Source organism: Trichoplax adhaerens, genomic scaffold, assembly GCF_000150275.1.
Source record: "Trichoplax adhaerens TRIADscaffold_9 genomic scaffold, whole genome shotgun sequence".
Classification (NCBI taxonomy): domain Eukaryota; kingdom Metazoa; phylum Placozoa; class Uniplacotomia; order Trichoplacea; family Trichoplacidae; genus Trichoplax; species Trichoplax adhaerens.
Genome location: NW_002060951.1, coordinates 1,649,344 through 1,670,823, shown reverse-complemented (window position 1 = coordinate 1,670,823; position 21,480 = coordinate 1,649,344). Strand labels below are relative to the sequence as shown.

General features: G+C 32.3%; 3 protein-coding genes across 3 annotated transcripts; 2 read left to right on the top strand and 1 right to left on the bottom strand.

Moving 5' to 3' along the window:
* Window positions 1-2,751: 2,751 nt before the first annotated feature.
* On the top strand, window positions 2,752-7,620 carry TRIADDRAFT_64145 (uncharacterized protein; the record flags this gene model as incomplete). The annotated part of the gene is made up of 15 exons (XM_002115094.1): window positions 2,752-2,886; window positions 3,826-3,921; window positions 4,415-4,488; window positions 4,699-4,846; window positions 5,165-5,233; window positions 5,347-5,437; window positions 5,800-5,870; window positions 5,983-6,081; window positions 6,227-6,315; window positions 6,432-6,533; window positions 6,662-6,739; window positions 6,887-6,959; window positions 7,177-7,203; window positions 7,333-7,391; window positions 7,524-7,620. 15 exons carry the CDS (start codon window positions 2,752-2,754, stop codon window positions 7,618-7,620), a joined length of 1,308 nt encoding a protein of 435 aa, XP_002115130.1.
* A 3,112-nt stretch (window positions 7,621-10,732) lies between these two features.
* Window positions 10,733-15,391, top strand: TRIADDRAFT_58961 (uncharacterized protein; the record flags this gene model as incomplete). Its single annotated transcript, XM_002115093.1, has 7 exons — window positions 10,733-10,933; window positions 12,384-12,479; window positions 13,299-13,372; window positions 14,182-14,301; window positions 14,551-14,623; window positions 14,830-14,856; window positions 15,323-15,391. 7 exons carry the CDS (start codon window positions 10,733-10,735, stop codon window positions 15,389-15,391), a joined length of 660 nt encoding a protein of 219 aa, XP_002115129.1.
* Window positions 15,392-18,427: 3,036 nt separating this feature from the next.
* Window positions 18,428-18,907, bottom strand: TRIADDRAFT_28921 (uncharacterized protein; the record flags this gene model as incomplete). Its single annotated transcript, XM_002114906.1, has 3 exons — window positions 18,428-18,584; window positions 18,711-18,778; window positions 18,842-18,907. Coding segments are annotated over 3 exons (291 nt in total), but the record flags the coding sequence as incomplete, so codon positions are not given.
* Window positions 18,908-21,480: the final 2,573 nt, after the last annotated feature.

Below are 21,480 nucleotides of genomic sequence, written 5' to 3'. Positions count from 1 at the left end.
ACTAACTTAAGGAGGCGAGATTAGCTATATCACCAAATAATTCAGTTCCAACGACCGAATACTATGGTACAATTATAGCGTCACAGATGATGTAGACGAGATAGTCAGAGATTTACTATCATTTATTACTGAAGGAATCTTGGCACCCAAGATTATAGTCTTTACAATTAAATATCAATTGAAAAACTAGTTGACTATCTAACCGACTAACGAACTAAAAAGGAATCTTCAGGCACCAGCCTTTTATAGTCTCGTCAGAAACTCCCGGTGCACATAATATAAAAGTATCCTTTTAAAGTTATAATTAGGACGAGCTTACGCATCGTAACAAGTACATAATGCCACGGTGCACCAATACAATGACCAAAGTCATTTTTTACCTTTTTGAAAATTTACTTTTTAAGTTTGTGGTGATAGCATACCCTTTAAGATGACACCGCATAGGCATACATTAGCAACACAAACTATTTCGTGGAATATAATATTACAATCTGTATCAATTTGCACCTTCTTAACGGTAGGTTACGGCATGTATACCGTATAATCATAATTATGCAGTACATTAAGATTCCGGTGGGCAGAGCATCCACGGCTGCATTAAACTGCATGCTTACGACTGTAATCTACAGCTCCACTTTCTATATCTACTTTACGTACTATATTACGTTGTTATTGCACACAACCTTGCGTACCTATCACTATTAGACAGTAGAGCATAGAAAAATACTGAAGATACAATACGTCACTTTTCGACGTTGGCCGCAGATGAAGTAATATTCCCTACAAACGTCAAGTTTTCTGCTGTATGCTTACGATCGTAACTTGTAGGTAGTTTCTACAGTTTGCTCGATATTATGATTTATTATTACTAGACAGTATGGTAAAATAGGAGAGATAGAATACATAACTTGTAGAGTGTAGTCGTGGATGAACTTGCTTGCAACCGAGAGTTTTTCTACTCTAGAGGTAAGAAGTAAGAGGGGTCTTACCTCTATTTTATCTACTACAATATTCACTGCACTCCTATAGCTATTTTCTGGCAATTACGTCTCATGGCACTTTACCTTATGTGCTAATCACGACAGGAGACGGGTTATAGTGATAAACTGCAGATACAATATGAAAGTTATCCCTGAAAATATGCAACTTCCTTGCAATCAGGAGGATTTCTACTATACTAAAGAGTAGGATATTAATTAATTAATAATAATTACAATCACTACTTGCGAGTAGACCCCTCGCTCGTTATCCTTCGGCTATGCTCTACTTAGCTGCATGCACAATTGCACACTACACAGTACACAGTCTGACAAGGCTGAACGAAAGACGGACAGACGAAGAACGCACTTTTAGCTAGTTTCTACGGTGCAATAATGATCTCCGTGAATTGCACTAGTTCAGTATGTGGTAATAGGATAAAACAGCGCCCTTGTACTGTTTCTAGTATGAGACTGCAATTGTCCATTTCAGTCTGACAGTACACGGCCATTGCAACTCGATATGACTGAATATGGTGGAATACTCTACCAATCACTAGTGGACAGTAAGGTGAAATACTGGTTACAAAACACATCACTTTGATAGCGTGGCCTCCAATTTTTTTCTTGTCGAGTAAACATCACATGATGAGCAAGAGATTCCTTCGTCATCATTCACCGCCCATTAGCTCCTTCATATATTATTATTTTGAAAGAATAAATTCTACCCCAATTTACATGGAAATAATAGTGTCTGAAAGTATAATTTCCATTATAATTAATACTGGGTCATTATAGATATCAATCCAGTTGGATTGTTGGATAGTACAATACGAGGACGCGTATATTTTTGCAATAAATTCCGGTACGGTAAAGTCTACTCTATCGCTCCTTATGATCTCGTTTAATTATAGCAACAAAATTATTTTATCATCGCTAGTAGTACTGCACAGACAGACTAAGGTACAACATAATCAAATACCAAATTCTATAGTGTCTTCTTACAACATGTATATCTATACAGTAATACGAGTAAGATGACGTCGATAGGGTGATTTACATAGTAAATAAGTAGAATAAATAACTGTCACATTCTTATCGCAGATAATATTGCATTTGCCGTCCTTTTTCACCTATAGTGCTAGTATTAATTCACTCGATTTTGAATCAATTGTAGTCAAAATTTATATCGTACCTCAGCTGACATAAACATTATTAGTCATATCTTTCATTTTGCAACAATTTTAGTAAGGGAAATATCGTTTGATCAATATTTCATACCATTAATTATACCGCTTTTTATTGTTAGATAAGCTATTGAGTTAACGACTGTTATCAAGATATTCAATGTAACTTCTGTTCATCGAGTGTCGACGTCAAGCATTCTCGTTATTGATTTAGTTTTTACGTACTTTATATCACTTTTGAATATTTAGTTGAAGTACTACAGTATACAATTTGGTTAAATTTGGCATCTCAGATATTTTGTGCTTTCCAAGAATTTCAATCGAATATCATATTAAAATCGGCCTCTTAAATTAATTAGTTGTTGTAGTACTATTCTTGGAAACGATATTTATTCACCGTTCATAATCCAAAATACAGACCGAACTTAATGGTGATTATGCTTAAATTACATGGATAGAACCTTTTAGGCAATTTATCAAGGAATCTAATTATAAAGAAACGATGGCCTACTAGAAGTTATACCTGAGCGTGCAGTAAATTATTTTGAAATAAGGGCGCATCACTGTGAAGTTTTTACTCCAAAAGGATGGAAGATACTGCTCAAACTCAAGTATCTACAATATCTCGTCGAATTAAGATCATCTCTATTATTATTCTCAGCTGCACCTATGTTGTAACTGGATCGGTTTACGCAGTTATTGCTCCATTTTTTCCAACACTTGTAAGTAGATTACGTATAACATCACTTTCTTTATTTAATGTGATCGAACAGATACATCGGCTAACTTTAATAAAGATAATATTGAAGCCAATTTTATTTCTAATTAAATACGGTACCCTGATAAACAAGTATGCATACACGTTAACATTATTTTTACCAGAGAATACAAACTTTCTACCTCACTTATATCATTTATCACGGATAAAATCGTTGTAAGCATGAAAGTAATTAAAAATCAGCCTTCATTTTCCCTTCGATTAAATTCGGTTAGTTTAAGCATTTATTTACTTCTGGGCTACGAACAATTCGTTCGTACTTAGCTTAGACATATTCTGCACTTTTGAGAAGCTTTCACTGCAGAGATTACCACTATTGCTTTGTAAGTCCATTAGAAAGTCAACCCACTTGCCAAGAAGAACATCATCATCTGCTCCTAATATCTTGACACACTGTAGGAGCATTTATTCCATAATAAATTAGCCCTACTTTCTAATTTGATTATAATTCTTTTAGTGAGAAAAATCGAAAGGAAATGTGAATGAAAGAATGCAACTCTTCATGTTCTGAACGAATATGTTATTGCTAGGATAACTTCGAATAATTTTCAAACCTTCGATTGCTTTAAAGTTCTAAGGGATGAAATGGTTTTAACCACAACGTTATACTGTACTGTAAAGAATAGTAATCCAGTATAGCTGTCTCTATGATTATCACGTAATGACCAACTGCTGTAAAATTTGGCATTTAAATAGATAAATATGTCCACAAAGTCAATTATAAAATTGCTCTAGATGTGTGATAACATAGTTCCCCAAGTTCATGTAATTACCTTCGTATTTTCTGTGCCTTTAAAGAAAAATTGACAATATATAAGTTCTTGTAAAGCAAATGCATCATCATCAGCATTTAATATTACGAATCTTCTTTTTATTACGTTAGGCCGAGGAAAGGAATGTTACTAATTTTGAAATTGGTATCATATTTGCTGTCTATCCTTTGGTTAAACTAATCGTTTCTCCAATCATTGGCGCTTTTGTAAGCATTGAGTACTAAGAAATGGACTTAGCTTTACTGAAGTCGATCATATTTAGTCACTGCTAATTATGAAGAAATACTAAACTTTATAGCATTGCCAGCATAGCAATAAGCTTAAGCTATCGATAGTTTTATCAAATTACTCCTTAAACAATCAATTAAACAGTAGAAACGACTTTATTATTGAAGTTCGATACATTATTTTCAAAATAGTTCATGTAGAAGCTAATTTTTCACTCTAATAACACAGCATATCTTCTGGTCTATGCTAACAAGTCTTATCTATAGTATAAATAGCAGCAATAGTAAATAAGATTATACTCTAATCTAAAGTTGATTCATTTTTGATATTTTTTCAATTAGTCATTGCAGTATAGTATTTATTTAAAATTTAATCAATAATAATCATAGAATTTGGTGTCTTATAATTATTATTGGAATCTATACCTTATATAATTTCTGGTGTAAATTTTATTCTCTTTTTGGATAATAGCTACCCCACATTGGAGTAAAATATGCTCTCTGGGCTGGCATGATGATCGATGGTGGATGTACAATGGCATTCGGGTAAGTATTAAAAATTTCTTGAAATTATCAAGATAACTTAAGAGTTCTACATTATTATTTACTAAATTAGATCAATTTTTGAAACAAATACTATTTATGATTGCTATTATGCATACCTTTAAAACCAAAAGTATTTTTATTACGGTTCAATACTGGTGCAACATTGCAATCGTGAACATTTACTGACTCTTGCTAATATTCAAATTATAGATTTTTACCCGAAATTTTGGATCATGATACATTCGTAGCATTTTGTATAGTTGTCAGAGGGATCGAAGGAATGGGTGCAGCAGCCTATCAAACTGCTGGATTTTCATTTGCATCGGCAGTTTTCAAGGATTCCGTTGCGACTACACTAGTAAGTTCCGTATTTTAAATAAATTGCACGTTTATATGTTATGATGAATCATTTCTTTGGATCTATTTAATAAGAAGGCTATATTTTTGGATTAATGGTGCGAACATATAGCTAATCTTTAGTTTCATCACCGCACCTCAAAATAACGTAGTTGAAAAAATTTTTAGTTTTATGCTACCATGATGTATTTATATTCACTCTAATATAATTATAAATTTATTATTAGGTTTTTGCTTAAACAATTATGTAGTACCATATATTAGTAATATCAAATAACATAAATAACAATAATTACGTTGTATTTCATTTTCTCTACAGGGATTTTTAGAAATTGCAACAAGCCTAGGATTTATGGCTGGCCCTCCAGTTGGAGGCCTACTTTATAAGGTAACTATATCAGTTTTATCATTGTTATTCTTCAAATTCTATTTAAATAATCTCAAAATTTAGAAAATTAGCCCATGTCCTAATCTGCAACTTATTAAATGTTTCGAATAAAGGCTGGTGGCTTTAGACTACCATTTATCGTTTTAGCATCTTTGATGATAGTTGCCGGTATTTGTATCGCTTATTTCTTACCTTCAGTTTCGCGTAAGTATCAATAAATGTTCCTTAACTTGCTAATAATATATTGTGACCAGTTAGAACTCTTGATATATTTATTTAAAGAATTGTTTCATAATCTCTCAGCTTCGTGGTTGTATCGTAATTAATTTAGCTTCCACGATATTAATTTTGGCTTCTTTTACAGATGAAAGTAAAATTTCAACGACAGGATTAATGAAACGCCTTATAACACTCCCACGGGTGTTGATAATATGTAAATTGAATATAAAAAAGATAGAATGCAATTAAATCTTACTTAGATTCATGACAAGTTTTCTAAATTTTACTAGTAATGGATTCAGTCTTCTAATCAAAGATTCACTCATGATTTATGTCAATCATGATAGGCATAGGAGTTGCTCTCCACATTACCAGTTTTAGTTATTTAGATCCAACTTTGTCCATCCATATTGAACCGGTAGGAGAATCCATAGTCAAACTGATTGATATGTTTAGACTGTATTATTTTTATCGAATAGTAGATAACTATATAAATTATTTGAGTAATGATCAGTTTAATCTGTCAATAGTTTAAATTGTCACATCCACAAGTGGGACTGATCTTCCTTATAATACCGGCCGCATATGGATTATGTGCTCCGGTTGTTGGATATGTATCAGATAGAATAGTGAGTTTAAAGCTTAAGATTAATTTTAGGTGCTATAAGATTTCGAAAAGATATGATAAATTGTACCGATAGTATAGTAGGCAGTATCGGTTTTACTGGCATCTTACCGTAATTGATTGAGCTCGTCGCATTATTAAATTGAAAGGGTTTTCGAATATTTATTGTGCTCGGAAATGCTATTTTGGGAGTTTCGCTATTATTTTTGGGACCAGCTCCTTTTATTCCTGTAAAGCTGTAAGTAATATCTTTATCGTCTATTGGTAATAATCAAATATTTTCATATATGTACAACAAAGGACTCATTATCCCATATCTTATTCTTTCGCGTGCAATAATAATTACTAAAATAGGACCCTTACACAAACAATTTTGTCAAATATTGGTATGGGAGCTGGGGTAGCAGTGGCTCTTATACCCTCGTATCCTGATGTTCTGGAAGCTGCAAAGTCTAGGTTAGCATATAAGCACTGCAATACGATCATCTTATAATAAGCTCTTCAAATTCAATTTTCTCTATTAAAAAAACTTTGATTAAAACTAATCGTTTCTATCAATTTTTAATATTATTGTAATCTTAAAGTCGTTACTGTAGAGGCAGAGAAGATTTTGCAACGAATTCTGTCACGTCTGGACTCTATAGCGCTTTTATATCTCTCGGGTTCGTTCGCAATAGCCTATTCAATCAAGCTTTTACTTGTTGATACATTAACATGCACGTATATCATTTATAACCTTTAATAATAGAAGTTAATAGCTATATTATCCTCTTAATCTGTAACTAAATTCATTTTCATCAAATATGTAGTCAAATAATTGGTCCAATCGTTGGTGGTACGTTTACGTCAGCATCAGACGTAGACTTTGACTGGATTTCTACTGTAAGTAATACTAGTTATTGTTCAATTGTTAATAAAAATACAGCAGTAAAGTAGAGAATGGACAACATTAGCTACTAAGTATGACAGCACTAAATTAATGGCTAAATTGCGTAATTAAAACTGATATTGATAAAATAAGAAAAGTTCTTGCCGAGCATTAAAATTTTACAAGTGCGTATCTGATATTGAATAAAAGATTTTCTTACAATTTATCTAGATCATAGGATTTATCGCGTTTGGTCAGGTATGTAATTTACTTTATTTTAAATGTTTGAAGTGGCCATCAGAAAAGAGCATAAATCATTTACAGTTAAAAATTATTAATCATGTGTATAATACGATTATATCTATTAATTTTGATATTCTATATTAGATGGGTTTAGTAATACTATTGACGATAGTTGAGAAAATGGTAGATTCAGAAGTTCCTAGGTCAGTAAACTATTATCATAAATTATCAGTTATATTTTTCAAGGACTGTAAGGTATATAATGCCAAATCGAGGCCCTAAACGAGCTGCTTTACGATATTGAATCTAATTTTCATTCATATATTTTCCATTAGCTCTGAATTTGGCTCAGGAAAAGCTATAAATGGAATCAAAGCAGATAAAAATTTATACAATACGAAGCCTAATGAATCAAGCCCATTACTAACATAATCGAACTGCTATGATAGTTAAGTTCTTTGTGAAAAATTATAATAATGTATCGCATTCACGCATGTGGAGTGATCCACGTTTAATCTCAATATTCAATATTTTACATCATTAAATGATTTGACATATCATTGCTGATAATGATAACAAAAATAAAATTATAGTGTAATTGTTATAAAAACAAAATGTTCTAAGGCACTTATATACCAACGTATTTAATTGGCTATATTGAACTTAACATAACAAATAAACTACTTAAAGTTTTGAAACTGTGTTTTATCGGTTGTAAGAAAATCGATGCAGGCAAAAGTGCGAGGAAGTTAACATCATATATTAGTCCGAAAGCTCTTGACCATGAATAAGATATTTTTATTGCATTGTTGCCAATTAATTTTATTTTTGGGCGTATTTATTCTAATTGCTGTAGATACGGTAGCTGCCAAGATAATATCGTTTAAAAACGATATTATTCTTTTGTCTTATAAAATATACAATCCAACAGGTGCATTTGTTACTTATAATAAAATATCTAAAGGATTCCTCATCTATTAATAGCGTTTCCTTATAATGTATAATTCCAGGAAATACGTCAACAGGTCTGTAATCATTAAACAATCTGGAGTAACCTGTTTTGCTACTTTCAATTATCTGGCACTATATGACTATACATTACTTTACATGCTTTACTTTTTTGTGTCTCATTAACAAGAAAGAAAGGCAAAATTCGAGTATTGAATTTAAAAGAGTGAACAGTTTCATTAGTCTGATCGCTATATTTCAATAACATGATCATTCTGTAATAGACTTTCTTACGGACGTTCCTATATAGGTTAATCCTTTGCATTACTTTTAAGGTTCATACAGTAAAGGTGGCTAGAATTCATGTTCAGATCTAGTTTAAAATGAAAACAGGTAATAGGTTAAGATTGCGTATAACACAATCTCATACTTCAATATGTTTTACTCTTGTTGTTATAAAAGAGAATTTCCGTAACGTTAATAATTGCGAGGATACTATCGCGTATTACCGTACTTTGTTGTAAGGTTTATTTACGAGCTATAAACTCGGAGGCCGATGCTCTGTTCATACGGTAGAAATATTAACATGAACGAATTCTGATCGAGATTATAAGTCAATAGCCAGGTACAGTACCGTTTCATCCATAAAACTTATGATAGTCTCTTTTCGATCCCAAATAAAGCAACCAAGAAAGAGATCATAGAATCGTAAAGGATATTTAGGCAACTCAAGTCCTAAATAATATTACAAATGAGCTTACTGAGGTTTCTCGCAGTTATTGGAATTATACCTACTTGTCGACGCGGTAACTAAGAAGATTATAACTTAGATTTTTATTCTGCTTTTACAGCAATTCATAAATTCAGAAACTGAAAGAAGTTTGATTTAAATAGCTTAGGGGTATCCTATCAACTGCATGAAAGTACCGTAATATTTCTGAAGGCTACAAACGTAAAGCTATTACAACGAACTATCGCAACAACCAACCTTAACCGACGATATTCTCATCCTTATTACACATAAAACTCGAATATTTCCAGGGTATTTCTGAATAAAACAGTTATCAAGAAGTATCTTAAATTATTGCTTAGAATGGGTTTAATGTCTATAACTGTCTTCCGATGAAATCATGCAGTTATCAGTATGATATACGTATAACATTCTTAGTCACGCAAATTGTGTGAGTTCATCATCATAGTAGAGTGTTGGTGGATTCGAACAACTTTTCGGAGCTATTGATTTAACTAAACCTCTAAAGTGCCGAACCTTTTCTTATTAGGAAGTCGTGCGTGTTTAATATTTATCTGAAGGACTTGGATTGACTTAGGCGCAAACCGTCTTAAGGCAAGTCCTTTTATTTCGAAGCAAACGTGAAAACCGTGTACTGCGATCTATCAGGAAGTAGAACAGAAGCTTCTATTTAAACGAGCTTATAAATATCTCTTTAGCCCCCAAACGTTTCACTCGAATTTACAGTAAGCAAATATAGTACTGTAATCAAATGATGGAAAGTTTATCAACGGTCATAGGGTGCTAAATACGAGTACTGTACGTCGTAGTCAAATGCAATCGTGACGACGATGGCCGCCATGTTGAAAAGAAATCCTCTACTACTGTAGCTATAATTGCAGATGATTTTGATGATTTTGATACAGTTATATAATCCTTGCTAATTAAATTTTCCTGTATGATAAGTGTTTTATACGTCATAAAAAGCATAAAGTAAGTACCGTAAAGCGAATTAAAGGCAAAACCTTACCTAATTAAGAACTTAGACAATGCACCTTCCTATCCTACTGTATTATGAAGGACAATGGACGGTAAGACATTGCTACCCCAAGTTTAACTAAATCATTTTTATTTCTTTTAACGATAGCTGTTATACAGAATGCATGCATCTCATAATGCATTGATACTTCCTAACGTTTCATTTATAACTAGATACTGTAGCTTTATATTTTGAAGATTTATGAAACAACACTAGTGACAGCGTTAGTTGTTCTAATCTCTATGCTGTGCCCACAATATATTAGAGGATTTGCTCATAGAGTTAATAACAGTAAGTAGTCTTACGTGCCTTAGGCATATCCATTGTATTACGAGAAAACGCTATCCAATGGGTCAACTACATGTATCCAGGGAATTCCATGTCTTGCTAGCTTGTTACTGTAATCCTCAAGCGAGATTCAATGCCATATTTTTTAATAAGATGGAAACAATCTTTTCTGTTAAACAATACAGTGCATACAGGGATAGAAGAATTGATGAAACGTAATGGAAATTATAAAGATAAACAATGACGTTTATTGAAGAACAGTAGCACATCATCTTGGCCAACCAATTAGTCTAATTAATAGGACCAGCAGTAAATCCTCATGGGAATCTAAAAATTTGATGCTTTTATTATAAAAGAAGTCAAATAATTATGAATCATCGTTCAATTTTTAAGGGCGATTGTCAGTGTCTAACGTTATCATTTATTTAGTGGAAGTTGATCACCCATATTCGACAAAATCGAAGCGATTTGTTTTATCTAATGCTTTATCGACAATTAGTAGTTTCGGTAGAGGATACGTGTAAGATCGATATTTAATCATGGCAGAAAATAAAGCTTCTAGCGATAGTGATACTGCTAACTTGATCGAATTGAAGCAAGACGACAAATCGAATCATGAACCTATCAAAAAAGAAGGGATTACTGCTAACCAAAGATCGACATCATTAGTAATATTTCTTTATAATGCGGCGGTGGTTTCCATTATCTTTTCATTACTCTTTCCATTTTTTTCACCAGTGGTAAGTATAAACTTACTATAGGTAATCCATGCAGTAAAAGTTGACATCATTAAATTTCCAATCCAGTTTTAACTGTGAAATTAACAGGTCAAATGACTCAGCATAGTTAAGAATAAAAGTGCCAATTTTAGAGAAGATAATGATAATATCGTACATGTTGGCTATACTTTTAAGCTGAACTGACACTGTAAAGTGCGTTATATTGTTGAAACTATAATTGCAGGCTGACTGTATTTTCACTCCCTTATAATAAAAAATGACAACTTTTTCCTTTACTTAAGGCTTGGTCCATTAACGAATGATTTTAGGTTACAGTCAATTTGAAAGCATATGCATATTCTTTACGACAAAAGGTTCCCTACTTACCAATAATTAAATGGATGACCTACGGATATATTCTTAATCGTAGTAACATTAGTAAAATGATTACATATACACCTTAATAATTAAAATTATATATGATTCTGCTAATACGTAGTATCAAAATTCAATTTAAAATATTCATCTTCTTACCATTAAGTTAAACACTTTATACATTTTAACACTTTTATAATTATCGATCATGATTGCCTTTCAAAGTATCAAATGATTATCCAGTTTTATTTTACTAAAATAAGAGAAATTCATATTTCTGATAATCTTGAAGAAGAAAAGTATAACTGGAAACATATATACTCGTGTAATATGAATAAAAGATACAAATAAGAAATGTAATTTTCTCCCCCATATCATCACATATTACACTAGCACTGACAAAATCCTACCTCCAACGGCAAGGTTATTAAATAGTAGCATTTAAGACCATTCGTAACCATAATAAATTTACTACAACGAATAATTTTTCGCCTTTCAAATCTGCCTTATTTAATCCAATAATGTTATCCACACATGAAATCATTTTATATAACTTTTATAAAAGGTGTGAGGATAGAGGATTACTAATTAGCGATGAAATATATCAATACCGTCATATTACTAAGTGGCAAGTACTTAGCATTGAAATAACTATGAATACTGACACAAATAAAGCGCTAGAAAGTAATCTAATTTTTATAGGAAAGCGAAAACAACCATAGATAGACAATATCACTACGGCTTTATCATCAGCTTTCCGTAGCACTAGGATATTATATAATTGGCGAACTTTAAAATTTTGATTCTTACCCCGTCGCTAAGATCTTATAAGTTTTTCCACAAAGTAGTAAAAACTATAGCAAGTATGCTTGTGATGACAGTTTATAGCAGCAGAAATTATTCCTTAAAATTGCGTTGATATTTTAATTCTAACTCTCTTTACAATAGTGATACCTACCAGTACTCTTAATCAATAGAAAAGTTCTTTAAAGCTATGAAGTTATCATTGAAAGATTTTGTTTTTTCATAGAATAAAAGTTATTCATTTTGAAATCAAAATAAAGCATGAATATTATGATTTCTTTCAATTTATCAGGCTCTTAAGAAGAAAGTTAGCAATTTGCAAATCGGATTTATCTATGCAATTTATCCAATGACGAAAGTAGTTTTCTCACCATTGGTTGGTATGTCGGTAAGTTTTACATCTTGTGCACGTGATATCAGATTAATAACTTATGTTGAAGTGGCGAAGCTCTTTTACACACATTTACTATAGTATAATGACTTTATGCTAGTAATATGGTTTATTTCTGCGTTTCAATACGAGCTTCAAATTGAAGCTTATGATGATGATGCCATTTTCCATTGAAAAGGCTAATAAAGTAATAAAATACGTTTGTGGTACTGACATCCAATTAGTCTGATTACTTTTTCTTCGAAGTGATTTGTGCTCTTCAGTTTACGTTACAAAGACATACCCGTATTTAATTTACAACGTCGAATATGACTATACGGTTAAACTTAGATCATGATAGCCCTGATCCCGTTTAATTAAGTGGAGTAACATCATTAGTGCCGCAAGTGTATCTGGGTGAGACTATTTCATAAACTGCAATGTGCCTATAGGATTAATGATAATGATAATAGTAATTATAAATATATGAAGCCATCGCCATAAAAATATTACAAGGACTTTTATTGTTCAAGAAATTTTAATAAACTATAGAAAATTTAGATATAAGCCGGCTTTAAAGATTTTCTTACTCCCTTGTTTTCTTATTAATTTACATTTTGGTTTTAAATGTAATAAATACGAACCTCTTATGTAATTTAGCAAGATTTATTACAAAATATTCAAGTGACGAAATGTGAATGCTAACCTGTACATTTAATTCAATCTCTTAAAGCCAAAGTCACTCGTCTTACTTTTACCTCAATTATTAAGCAATTTATACAAGCATAGATGTCACATTTCTTAGTGTATCTTATCTCTATTTATGATTATATATAGATGCATAAAATAGGTTTAAAGTATACCATATGGATTGGATTATTCCTAGAAGGTGGATGCACTATTCTTTACGGGTAATTTATGGGAATATAATCTGAACAGTTTATTATTGACAATAATATTATATAGCATATTATATGTTGCACGCCCATGGTAATTGTATTATAGTTTGATATTAAACAGAATAATGACGCCTCTTTCTCAATTAGTAAAGGTGTAAACTATTCATATGGTATTAAATATTACATGATGCTGGTTAAAACATTCGAGATAACTTGAACTTATTCATATTTTATGATTATAACCGTCAATAGATTCTTGACGCTCATAAATGGCACTACTTCATTCTTGTGCGCCTGTCTGGTTGTCAGAGGCTTGCAAGGAGTTGGCGCCGGAACGTACCAAACCGCCGTATTTGCGTTTGTTGCTATCACTTAAAACTGGCAATATTGGACTCATTTTTCTCTTACTAATTGGATCCTATGGCCTTTGTGCACCTATCATCGGATGCATTGCAGATAAAACTGTAAGCTAGATGCGAAACTGCTCGTAAATCTGAATTCGTAGAATAAATTCTATACTAAGAGCTAAATACACCTTATTGTTAACAACACGTTTGCATTTTATGACATTCCTCGACAATTTTAAATTAATTTACGAACCAAATTGATTTTATTGCCAGGGCCATCGACTGATAATTATTGTTGGGTCTATTGCCTTGGGAGTCTCTTTACAATTCCTAGGACCAGCTCCTTATATTAACATTAAAATGTAAACCATTACAATCGATCTCTGCTGCCTTTAGATTTCTCATCGGTTATGGCGATAAAAGTATACCGGGTATCTTAAAAATTTTAATTTTTTTATTTCTTTCCCGTTTCAGGACGGTTCTCTCTAGTATAATAGCTATTGCTAGCATTGGAATCTCTGTAGCGTTGGCTACAGTTCCTGCTTTGCCTGATATATTACGCGGAACTACAGCTAGGCTAGTAAATGTACAAATGTATTCTAAGACCCAAATTAATCATAACATGAGTATAGATTTTAAAAATTATGAAAGTAATTTTATTGTAATGCCAAAAATTGCAGCGGGTACTGCAAGGAAGCCGACAGTGTGGTAGCATACGCAATGGCCTCTGGAATATTCAGCAGCTTTTACTGTATTGGGTAAAGCGATATTTTTAAATATTATCTTTTCACTGGCCCATTATACTTGTAATAATCACCATTAATGTTTTATTTCGATATTCAGACAAATTGTTGGCCACACTCTTGGAGGCGCCTTCGGACTTTCTTCTTCTCATGATTTCCGCTGGTGTTCTTCGGTAAGTACAGTACAGTACGCAGTGTTTGCTTTTATTTCTATTTCATATATACTAAATATACGAGTATATAAAGTACGTCATAAATAAATAATGACTTTTTAAAGCGACTTAATATCGAGTTTCAATGTATGCTGGATACTTAAGTAATGAAATACGATATCTTTTAACTCTTACCAATTCATATATTCTAATATAAATTATTATAGGCTTTAGGAATGTTGGCAATTATTCAGGTAAATAAATTATTTGATCTTCATTTTGCTATAGCAGCTTATCGTAGGTACTGCTTATTCTAAGAGTGAAATCAGATTTGCTCAAGTAGTTAAAACCATCAATATTTAATAAATTACCATCCTGTATACACACAAACCTACTAAATTCTATGCCTGTTAGATATAGTCATGTAGCATAAGACATATCTAGTAAGTATTTTTACTTATTTTTAATAATCTCATATCTACGAAGTAAGTAAATGCAATATTTTAATTACCGAAGTTTCCCTTTTCTAGTTAACAATATGAACATAATTAAATGTATAGCATATTAATTTTTTTTGCCGTCCATTCTTACCTTAAAAGATTAGATATAACTTTGTAGCAATTTTTCTAATTAATGTTATAAACAACTTACGAATATTTCATTTAGCATTGCTGAATTATACAATTTTACTGATTACATTGATATTATTGTTAATCACAGGGGTTTGTTGTAATCTTATTGACGATATTTGAGGCGTGGAGCAATCGCAAATCTCCACAACCTTTATAAGTCGTTAATGCTAACTTAAGATGAAACATTACGAAAGCCAGGCTGAATTGGCTTACTTTATTAACAGAAATTTTGGCTTAATCAAAAAAATTCGTCGGAAAATGTCACAATTGTTCAACTTGTTTCTTTGGCAAACTATTTTTACTGTATTAATACTTATAAAGATTTCAGAATCGACCATATGTTTGGACTCTGACTCATACTTAATTATCAATGGTTGAAAAATGGAAAAGTGGAATGGTGCCCGTTTTTAGAGTTTCTGTCTCTAGTACAGTATACTTCATTCCCTTCTTTTGCTTCTTTATTTATGGAAGATTTAAAGGGCTGTTTCTGTAAAGTTTTATTACTTACATTAATGAGCTATGAAATCATTGTTACATAAAACACTTTGGAAATTATTACAAAAATATCATATCGAATGGATATAAATAAATAGCCTTTGATATTTACTTAAATGGAAGTTTCAATTCGCAATATAACCCTACAATTAACAGTGTCAGTTGGGCGCATGGTTACTAACAGAATGTCACACACTGAATGCTAAATTTGTGAGCAAATCAATCGAAGAATAGATTTAGAGCAATTATATTTTTAATGATTCTAATACGTTTGGTTAGCTAGTTGAGAGCTATAGTTCTTTTGAGTTAATTTAACTAACTCATTCTCTATACATAAATTCTAATACTTTGCACTCGCGAAAAGAGTAGGAGCTTTTGCCAGTCACAATCTTTTCATGTATGACAAACTATCAACGTGATATAAATTACTCATATATCAGAAAACTGCAAAACTCTTAATTGTTGACACAATGATGATATAATTAATCAGTAGTCAGAATTTAATTTGTACTTACACGTTCACCAATAGCTAAAAATAGTTTAAAACCCTAGCAATACGACTAGATTAGATTTTATTTCGTTGATTCCTTTTTTGTTACCATATATTATATGATACCCTTATAGATTAAAGCTTTGTTAACTAGTGTGTCACGGATCACTCTCCTGACAAAGGATAACGTAAAATATTCTGCTCTTTTAAGTTGTTACTGTTAACTAGTATTCTAGTTTAGGCCGAGAACTACCCTTCTATACGGCAGTCTTACAGATAAACCTGACAATATTGAGCCACTCTTTCTTTATTCCAACTAATACGACCAACGTAATTTTGCTCGTGAAACTACAAAATCGGTTACTAACGAGCAACGTTCGCGATTACAAGTCAATGACAAAATCTTAGTTAGCCTAATCCACTATATATAGGCAGAAATTTACTACGATACAAATACTTAATCTATACTACTATTCATGGTGTAATTGCACCGTGGTATAGTGATATAACAAAAGATAATATTAAGCTGATACGATGCTCCAGAGTGTCAGTAATAAATTTATCTTGAGTAACTTAAATGCAGCTCCTTAATACAAAGACTTGATATTAGCGCAGTGACAATGGATTAGTTGTTGATTGATTTTATTACAGCTATCTCTGTATTGCGCCAAACTGTAAATTCTTTCAGCTATGGTATATGTTATATATTAACGGATCGAAATCTGGATAATAAGAATTGAAAAAATCAATCGGATTGTTGCATTTAAGAAGAAAAATAGATCGTTTCCCTTATAATTCTTACTTAAAACACATACTGTATTTCACAGTACTAACATATGGCAAAATAACAACTTTATGGGTGTCAAAAACAATATGAATATGAGATTAAAATATTTGCAAGATAATTTTAGAATTTCGTCGTAAATACTGCATACAGTAATTGGCACAAGCATGGCAGCAAATCGTAACTAAATTAACTCTAAGGACTCCATAACAAAATGTAGATTATAAGATATAATTTATCCACTATTTTTATTTTGTCCTACGTATCAACCTAGTTACAAAGACATGCCTATCATGCGTATACGTACGAGTATTCTAAGATTATTTGTATATTAGCTTCATAGATTATGATTGGTAACTTTCCAATGGATTTTACCCGTATTTATCGAAATTGGATTGTAAATTGACAAGCAATTGGTCAACATTAGTGATTTATTATAAACTTTACATGTAGTAAACGTTGTACTACAGTGACATCTATCACATCACACATGTCGTTTGCGGTAACATCCTGTAAAAGCTGACTGTGCAGTACTCATTCAGTAGCTCTACCGCTCATACCATGTCATACAAGAAGATGATATTGAATGAATTTGATCACATAATATTAGAGTTGGATGTATTTATCCTTCATTTGCAAACAGGGCTTACAATGTGAATCAGACAGTATTCGAGTTGGTCATGATTTTAACAACCTTAAAAAAGATGTTATTCTATTGTTATTTTACATTTAGTAGATAGAATTCTGGTAATAGCTATCAAACTGTTGGTGCAGTAATCACAACCGTGCAATTCATATAACGTACATTAATAATTTTTTAAGTACAAGATTCATGACGTTAAAAGCATTCATCTAGTCACTAGCAACTATACATCCCGGTGATACTAAACATTTATAACCAGACATCATAATGAGGTGCATAAAATATAACTTTCGATCAATAAGCAAATCATAGAGCATTCTTGAAAATGGAATAGGGCGCAATTTCTGCATTGGGCTAATTCAAATAGTTATATTGGCGTAGCTTTGTGAATTGTTTCAATTATAAGAAATCCCAGATGGCATCTGAAAAAGCATAACAAAGTTGATGGTATTAAGAATGGGTCCATGTCCATCAAATAACAAGATCGATTGATTATGCACAGTAAACAATGTAATACCTGGCCGGAAAAATGGCTAGAATAAATATTTGATGGATTCGCTTGATCATTTTGCCCAGGCGGAGCAGCAATCAATCCGGAATGTAAATGAGCATTTGTAACTTGATATGATTGATGTTCTGGTTGGACAGTGCTATCATCCAAGTCATCGTTTGCATCTCCCTTACCATGAGATATATTCATAGGTCCTTTATCTCCTTTCATAGCCTGGCCAAAGTAATACCAATGTAGGTTTTAGTTTTAGCATTTTGTTTCATCAATTCATCAATTCGTAAAGTAGTTGAAGCAAACCTCTCTATATTTTGTTAGGTACATTTTCAATGGCTCAATATAATTATCGAAACCCAAACTAGACATTGCAAATAAGATATCTTCACCATTTATTGTTTTTCTTTTTTCTTGTTGACATCTATCACTCGCTCTGTAGAATCTTTGTTAAGGACAATATAGTATCTATACTGATATTAATTAATAGGTCACACCTTATCTACAAAATTTTAACTGCAAAGTGGTGATTGTACTTTATAAAGTAATTTATATAGGATACTCGCTAGTAATAAAGCTAACAAATTCTGACACACACTCCTGGACGCATTCTTTGGCATCTTTGGCAATCTGCAAGAACAGTGAGGAATTTATGAAGGAAAAATAATTCTAATTCAATATATATCTACCTACCTTTCCTACTTTGGGTAATGCTGCCTTCATGATACGGTTAACATTTGCAATCGGTAAAAATCGATCCTAACGTTGATAATTGATGACCAGCTTAATTCAACTATTATTTGAGTATGTAACAATTATTTTATCTTTATGGCTCTACATCTAAAATTGCTGTATTCTACAATGACATTACGCTATACAGGCACATTTAGATACATCTGAAGGATAATGCAATTTTAGTAATACTAGGTGCCATCACGTACAGTCTATGCTCTAAATATTAACCTGCGGTCTTTCTTCACTAACCTGTTCCCTTATAGCCTCCTTATCTTTACCTTCCTGGTCATCTTCTTCAACTTGTAAGTTGCTCATAGAATTATCTTTAAAATTTGAATTACGTAAATCACATTAGTATCCTTAAGACAGGTCACGGGTAAAGTTTAGTTCCAGCATATACGCGTGTGATTTACTACAGCACTATCTACTTGTTAATTTAACTTAACGCAAGTAGGTGACATTAATAAATCGTACAACATGCATTGTTAATAATACAGTTACTAATCCAGACTACAATTTGTGGCTCCATAGTGCACAGTACTGTACTATACTCGTTCTGTTACATATTCAACATATGCAACAGAAATTGATTCTTATATTGTATGCCTTAGCAAACGCCACATAATAAAGTATCTATTGCATTGAGTTCCAAATTTAATTTTAAAGCGAATAGTCGACTATGCTACAGTATATCAGCTGATAGCATCAGTTATTGCAAAATAAATGAAAGCAGGATAGCTTAAGATCTAATCAATAATACATGCTACTTTGTTGAAAGGCTACAGTTGCTTGTTACTTTTATAAAGATATGCTACTATAGTATATTGATCGTAATACTCTACTGTACAACACTATTCAATTAGCGCCGCGCTTTGGATGAATATAGACATGGACAACTAGAAAAAGGGCTTTTCTAGTTGTTCACGGTCTAGAGTATATCACATATACAGTACGTAAACTACAGCCAAGCAAACATGATCTACATTTACAGTACTGTACAGTATACAAGTATATCATACCAATAATACTTCGCCTTATAATTAACATACGTCATGAATAGTTAGCTATAAGAATGTCAATTATTGTCAAATACAACAAAAATCGTCTTTATAAGTGAACTTTTTGAACCATTGCAATAAGTACCTTCTAAGCGGCCTTCTTGTTGTTCGTGGCCTTCCCCGGGCAACATATAACTGCTACGCTCGGGTAGTGCAGCATCTAAGCTAACATCGTTGTAATCAAAGCTAGTAGAGTTCGGAGCACTCCTTTCATTCCTATCTGTTCGAGGAGTTGACGAACTGCCAGTCGAGACAATTAAATTATTGGCATTTCCCTGCATAGATGTATCACTAGCGTTACCGATATGATGTGCTAGTAGATTCTGCCTGACGCCATTTTTAATTTGATTGTCGACACTATCATCGACGGCTGTCGCTGATTCTTGTTCAGTGGCCATCGAAGCGGAATACTGTACTAGCAGTGGCTGTATTAATGAAGATATAAAAATTAAAAATTATTACGACTTTTAAACAATAGAAATGTCCAGTACCCGCCATCTTAACAATTACAATTTATCATATAGGATGCTTCCACGTTTATAATATATATATATATAATATAGATGTGTATCTAAATTAGCTTCTGTATATCATTTATACAAACTACTGTACAGTAGGTACTTCTACGCCAAATCAAAATAATCTTCTTATTACATGGTGCTGTTTATGTCGGATCACCGGTGAAACTATATCTCAAAGAATACAACATACACTACTTTATACAGCACCTTCTCGACAGTAGCCACAGTAACTCACATGCTAAAAGCTAAAATTGACTGTAATTATTAGCGATACGTAAAATGCATCGAAAAGAGATAGAAAAGGATCTTCTAAGCGTAGTGATATACTTTAAAAAATCAGGATAACTATCATGATTGTTTCTGCATGAAGAGTGGGTAATACACGGTTACCTAATAATCTTTGCAAGTTTAAGAATTGTCGATCGAAACTAAGATTTGAATACAATGTGCTTTATTCGGTAAAGTACTGACTATGTGACCTCTTGTATGGTCTATCCAATATTGATAGAATCTGTAACCAATGGACGTTTATCTTTACAGGATGAGTTGATGTATTTTTCGACACGAAATATAAAAGTCATTGGGGGTAAAAAGTATGGAGTCGATAGCTCCATGTTCACCTAAGCAGCCTTTACACGTTCCACACTGCATGTTTAGCCTATAGAATAGTTTAGTAAGTAAAAAGACTATCGAGATCACTGAGATAGGCGGTAGATTGGTGACAGACTGATAACGGTAAACTCAACTCTACCACATTTTCTATCTTTGTAAAATCGATTGAAGAAAGGACATGATACCTTGGCATAATTTGTGATCGAGAGAAAAGAAAAAGTGACTGTGTAGTAGTTTTACGTAGTAGACAAAGTTTTCAATCCTTTATCTTAATTGGCCAAAGGGCGTGAAGGGAAACAAACCTGAATTGATTTTCTTCCTCCAATTGGCTAAATGGACACGATGTCTTTATAAGATGAACCAATGGCAATGAGATTGACTAAATGTTCGCAGCCTATCACTTGTA